Source organism: Saimiri boliviensis, chromosome 2 (genome assembly GCF_048565385.1).
Source record: "Saimiri boliviensis isolate mSaiBol1 chromosome 2, mSaiBol1.pri, whole genome shotgun sequence".
Lineage (NCBI taxonomy): Eukaryota > Metazoa > Chordata > Mammalia > Primates > Cebidae > Saimiri > Saimiri boliviensis.
In genome coordinates this window covers 218,666,462-218,673,034 of record NC_133450.1, presented here as the reverse complement: position 1 = coordinate 218,673,034, position 6,573 = coordinate 218,666,462, and the positions used below count along the sequence as shown (strand labels likewise).

General features: G+C 41.8%; 1 protein-coding gene across 5 annotated transcripts in view; it reads right to left on the bottom strand.

Moving 5' to 3' along the window:
- Positions 1-1,915: 1,915 nt before the first annotated feature.
- The window catches only part of PBX3 (PBX homeobox 3), a 239,650-nt gene continuing 234,992 nt past the window's right edge, over positions 1,916-6,573 (bottom strand). For all 5 annotated transcript variants that reach the window (XM_010351355.3, XM_003940620.4, XM_010351356.3 and 2 more), the window contains 2 exons: positions 6,234-6,323; positions 1,916-3,466 (listed from right to left, as the gene is read on the bottom strand). In XM_010351355.3, coding sequence (XP_010349657.2) covers positions 3,374-3,466; positions 6,234-6,323 — 183 coding nt within the window. In that variant the 3' untranslated portion in view covers positions 1,916-3,373. The remainder of the gene's footprint in view (positions 3,467-6,233; positions 6,324-6,573) is intronic.

The following is a 6,573-nucleotide window of genomic DNA, read 5'->3' as shown; positions in this document are numbered from 1 at the left end:
CCCAATTTGGAGACATAAGAACAGGGTTTCTTATGTCTCCAGACATAGCACAGTCCCCATGTCCGGAGAGCTTTACAAACCCCAAGGGGCACCAGAGGCTGGTCCAGAGGGTCTGCATGGTGGCCCAGTTTCCTCACCTATGAAGGAGGATGCTTCTACCCTCGCAGAGAGGTGGTGAGGAGTGAAGAAAGAAAACATGCACGTGCTTCCTAACAGCACATAGGAAAAGCACTGCTACTTTCATTTCAGCCTCCCTAGGATAAAGGAGATGCCCATAATTCCCTCAGGGCTTGCTAGTCAACGTGTGAATCTCCCGTAAGCCCTAGTGTGTGCTTCTCTCCACACCCTGGTCCAAGGTGAAACACAAGGTAGTTCTGCGGAAGTGTCTGCTTTGGGATGTTAAAGATGAATTTGGATGTGCATATGTATTATGTCCCCACAGTATATTTTTGCCAAACCACATAGCATAGATTGTTTTATTTACAAAGATGAGAAAGGCTGACCCACAAGCTAACTGAATCACGCAAATAACTATTTAGCCATGGGAGCAATTCCTACAGGCAGGCTGAGCACCAAGTGAGGGAGGACGGCTTTGGAGGGCAATCTGTTTTATAAAGTTTACCCTCACAGTGTAACTGCCTGGAGATTAACGGGAATGGTGGCCCTAGACCTTGTTTTGCCTGGCTCTACCAACTGAAAGAGTCAAACAGTTGTATTTATCATAGACAATTTGCTGCAACTAATTAACACTAATCTGATTTCCTGTGAGTCAGTTTCCTTGAGATATAGTAAACAGGCCAATTACCTGCCATTGACCTCTTTTATTGTAAAGATTTAGGTATTAGCGACAGATGTATATGTAAACATACGGAATTTCTAACAATTTGAAGAAAACACAATGTTAAAAGATTTTTAATTGGCCTTGCAAGATTAGGAATTCAGAGTTTAAACAGGTATGTTGGATACTGCAGGGATTCTGTGTTTTCAATGGCATCTGATGCTCATTCTTTCCAAACTTTTGTTCGTCTTTAACTGTAGTTAAAGAAGTTAAAGGTGAAGAAGTGAATGTGTGCCAGATGCAGTGGCTCACACCGGTAATCCCAACACTTTGGGAAGCCAAGGCAGGAGGATTGCTTGAGCCCAGAAGTTCGAGACCAGCCTGGACAACACAGTCAGTATCCATCTCTAAAAAACAAAGGAAAGTGAATTTAAAAAAATCTTTTCAATCAGGTGCAGTGGCTAACACCTGTAATCCCAGAGCTTTGGGAGGCCAAGGTAGGAGGACTGCTTGAGGCCAGGACTTTGAGACCAGCCTAGGCAACACAGCAAGCCCTGTCTCTACAAAAAAAGAAAAATTAGCCAGGCATGGTTGTATACACCTGTAGTACTAGCCACTCAGGAGGTTGGAGGAAGATTGTGCCCAGGAGCTTTAGGTTGCAGTGAGCCACATTCACACCACTATACTCTAGCCTGGGTGACAGAGTATACCCCCATCTCCAAAAGAAAAAAAAATCCATCTAATAAGTGCCAAAGGCATCATTAGGTCAGGCATGTAAGCTGAGGGCAGAGGCCTGGGTTCAAGGTGTGACCCCTTGCTGTCCTAGGTCTGTGACCTTGTGGTATTCACTTAAGTTTCCTGAGCTTCAGTTTCCTAATCTATGAAAATAGGGATAAAGTTTTCCCTGTGGTGTTACTGAGCACATCAGGATCAAGTGAGGACTCCTAACAAAGTCCAGTAGGTGGCATGGCGCCTGCACACTCCACAGCAGCTGTTCCTTCCCTCCCAGCCTCACCGTCATCTCAGAGTGGCCTCCGACAGGCAGCCAGTTACACTCCCAGCCCTGGAGCTGGGTGCACTTTCTCCTCTGCCTGTACTTGGCTGGCTCAAATAGTGAAGTAAGAAACTGCATCAACATTTAATCATGAAAGCAAAAAGTTTATTCATGTTTGAAACTACATATAACTACCACAAGGAAGACTTTTTCAATCCAGGGTGTAATCCAGTTAGAAAGGAACACGAAACGTTTTAATACATTAGGATCACCGCCACAAATTATTTTCATGACTCAATCAGTTTCAGAATCGCATACCATACAAAAAGAGAGAAAGGAGAGGGGGCCCCATTACACAGGGTGAAATATACAGTACTGAATACTGAAATCTTAATGCATCACAATTAGTCGCTGCTTTTTTTTTTTTTTTTGCATGAATTAGTAATAAGATGAAGAACATTCAAAATGTTTCTCAGTATTTACAACAGTTTTTCTGATCCTGTGTTGAATTAAGACCCAATGTTTCCACTTTCGGTTTTTTAAAAGTTGCAAACGCAACCCTGATTTTTCTTTTAAAAGATTACAATGTACATTACATTTTATGAAGGGAAACAAAGAGTTAATTACAAGATGCAAAAAGATAAGAAAGAGACAAACTACAGCGTGAGTATTGTTCAGAGGTAGTAAGTGAGCACTCTAAGCTACAGAACATGTTGAAATTCTATTGGTTTGTATGAGTTCGCATGAGGTAATAAAGCTGTGTTCTGATTGGTGGGATGTATAAATACTCTTTTGCTACACTATATACAACACTCCAGAGAGCAGGGCCTTCTGCGGATGCCCAGAGAACGTAGCAAACCTTGACAAGTCTGTGCAGCACCCAGTGCACACCGTAAAACCTCAGATGGATCGATCTCGTTTTCACCTCTATCAGCAGCAAGTATCTTCATCTCTCAGAACAATCTGGATCCATAATTTTATTACCGAGCAGACTCTGGGCACTGGTGCTTTCAGAGAGAGAAACGATGCTACCAGTCTCTGATCTAATTATAACGTAAGAGATCTGAACACAAATGTGGCGAGAAGATTCTTAAACACAACCATCGTTAACAGAGAGAGCCAAACAGCTCTTCATTCCAGCTCTATTAGTGATATGAAAGAAAGACAATCCGAGTCAGGAATGGAAATATGCAAGAAATTCAATTTAGGTGAGGTGAATTTTTGCATCTGCTTTAACGATTGAGGTTTAGCATATATTGTACTTTTTACCCTTAAGGCCAAGTAATTGGCAACTGTGAAACCATTAATGTAAAATATTGATAATAAATTATGATAAAATAGCTACAGGACTGTCAACAATGTTAAATCTTGGCCTAATTGGATAAAGTGCTTTTTTTTTTTTTTTTTTTTAACATTGTGTGTTTTTAAGTATAAATACAAATGATTATGATTCCTTAAAAAACAGATTTACCAAGTTCTCTAAGACAAGGTTTTACAGTAAAGCTGTAGATGGTGGGCTACAAAAACGCTTTCCTTTTCCTCCTATTGCTCTGAATGCACTTATCAAGGCATGTCAGCCCAGGGAAAAGTGTGGCCAGAGATTAGTTAGAGGTATCCGAGTGCACACTTCCTGGGCCTTCTGTAGGAGAAGTCACAGAAGATGGAGTTGTTGCGTCCTGCCAGCCTCCATTAGCCTGAAAGGAGAAACACAGTTCAATGGGTGCACGTCTACATATTAATTCTACTCCCCAATTTAAAACAACCGGATGACAATATGAGAGCAGAAATGCATTAGCAAAATGTATTTTCTAAACTCACTGTGGCAGGAGCTGGCAGCATGTGTTAAAGTGGGATTAAATGCATGTAAAACAAATCCATCTCATCAAGTAAAGACTTGGCAATAAATCAACATGCCGAAGAAGGGCTTCAGCGAGGCCCACAGTGGCATCAAGCTCGGCCTTTGATCTGCTGGTAAAACTAAAGTGACTCAAAAAGAAATCTCTTCAGAAGGGAGCAGTGCAGAAGCTCAATACAATGCCTTGGTGAAACCCTGGGCTCCATGAAGTCTAAACTTCACCCCAGCTTAATCATCATTTCCACAGAGAGGCAGTTGCCCACCCTTTTTCCATACATGCCTGACAGCTAGCTACTATAACCCTTGGAAAGTGAAGTCCAGAATTTCCCTCCAAATAGGATCTTCTAGAATGAAAATGCATGAGCTGTGGAGGAGCACACACTGTTCAAATCTGTATTCCAATTATCTGTGGCTGAGGCTCCTATTTGGGATGTTGCTCCCACCTTCCACATGCTGCTGGCCCTTCCTGCCTCAGACCTGCAGCAGCAATAACCATACTCAGAAACAAATTTGCCTTATGTCTTGGCCTATAGTGGCAATTGCTGAAATCAATGTCTGATCAGATTTCTGCTGTGGCAGACAGCTTGTCGCTGCATATTTTTATGTCAGTCAAGAAGAGGGAGGTGCTGGCCTCGTGAGTTGGGGAACACTGAGTGGAAGTGACGGGGCAGGCCTTTCTAGAGAGGAGGCGAGGGTGAGCTGGCTGACACCCTGAGCCTGCAGCACCAACCAACCTCTGCCTGTATGCTGCCCCAGACCCAGAACTCCCACACCAATGTCAAGGTGGGTCATAAGGTGCCCCTGCCTCCTTCACATCTATTTGCAACTTCTTCTAGGAGTCCATCCAAAATGCCCTCTTTAAGGCCTGGGCCGTCAGGCTGCTGGGAACTCTGTCTAGACTGCCTGCTCAGTCTGGATACAGCTCCTAGATGAGTATGTGCCAGCATTGTTTCTTCTCCTGTGATCACGGTTCCTGGAGAACTCCCTGTCTTCTGATTCACTGCAGAGTTCTGCATGCAAAGCACCTTTTTTACCTCTATGACCCAGGGAAAAGGAGGGAAAAACCTAACAACCCCACAGAGATGACCAGAGCCAAAGGGAAGAGGACTTTCCAAGCTTGAGGCATATCAAATTCAGGTTAGGAAAAACAAAAGGAAACAATATTTAATTAAAAAAAAAAAAAAAAAAAAAAAGCTATGGTGGTATTGTTTTAAAGCCTGTTGTGCCAGGTTGGCTAACAACATCCCCGTGTGTGTTTGGTAGACTCTCAGAAATCCTCTGCTTTATCTAAAAGGTAAGCTGTTTCCCCCCTCAGGTGTGAAAATCTACTTAGGAGAAGAAAAACTCTCACACAGATACAAGTCTAAAGATATTCCATCTGAAGTAAACATCATTCCTCTTTTATCCAAATTTATAAACAACAAATGTACAATATTTTTACCCAGCGTGGCAGCTGGAGGAGAGGTTGTCAGCAAGCATTCTTTTTTTTTCAAAATAAATTAATCCTTACTCTGGTGGTTTGAGATTATGCACTGTATTATACAACAGCGCCTTATCAAGCCTCATCAGTGAAGATGGAATTCATGTCTGTAAAATGCTGCAGGCAATCACAGTTTCATATTTTATCATGTTGATAAGGATATCGCACATTCTCTGAAGCATTTCAAAACACTTAAATGAAAAAGGAGAAATGCAACTAAAAGGCTTTTTATATGGTTTGTTGTGGGTTATTATGAGTTATTTATAAGCCCAAAAAGAAAGATTTGACATTTCAAATGTAAAAGATTTGAGTATTTAATGGTCCTTTTTTCCCTTTACAATTGAACATCCTCAATCACTTTTTAAATCATTAATATTTACTCTCATAGCAAGCCAAGGCCCTAAAAAGGGAGAATTTTGCCCATTTTCTTCCTGAGTCTACTACCATGAGCTGGGCAGTTAATTTCCTTCCTAAGTCTGGAAACCCAGACTCCATCCACCACACCCCACGGCACCACCATGATGACCTGATCCCTGCCTCTTTCCCCCCGATTCCAGAGCTGTGTGTTTTGCCATTTTCCATCCATGTCAGTGGCAGGAAAGGTAAAGTTGTAGTGAAGTGATTACAAAGTTAAAGTTATTTCCTCCATAATTAAAATTGTCAAGTATGTTTGCATCCCACCTTGACAATAACAGCAGGATGCTTTTAATAACAGAATTCTTTGTTTAGCTTGGTTTGTTGGTCTGCCTGGAATCCTCCAAACTTATCACCTTCACCTGAGCTCTGTTTGGGAATTTTTCCTGCTGCCTAGTTCTAAGATAAATGACCTGTTTTCTACCGTTTCCCTGGAACACAGCACTGAAGGTAAGAAATGGCATCTTAATGGGCTGATGCTTAAGTCCCTGCTGATGCCAGGATACCAGCCACTTCTGGGCATCTGGGAGGACTTCTAAGGGCATCTGGGTGGCATCAAGCATTTAGGTTCTTAGAATAAAAGTGCAGCAAAGACACTGCCTTCCCTACCTGCCAGTAAGATGAGAAGCCAGGTCAAATGGCTATTAATTTCTTTACTAGTCACTGTTTACCTGACACTGTTCTCCTACAGCTGGCTCCCCAGAGTACTCACATTTAAATTATGTGGACTGTACAGTGAATTTCCTCCAAGGCCATCACTGTAGCCTCCCGTCTGATTGATAACATGACGGAGGGTATCCACCTAGAAATTAGACAAAACAAAATTCATCATCCCAAATCTATTAAAACATCATCACTTACAAAAGGAAATAATTTGAATTATGTGTGCCATAAGGGTTTAACATCTTCAATGAAAGACAAATTTATCAATCAAATGTGACTGGCAGAATTTCAACCATTCTTTGCATATTTAAACTCACAAATCTTTGTTTTTCATGCTAGCCAAATAAGAATATCTTCATGGCAATGCAACTTTCCATCTACAGCAACCA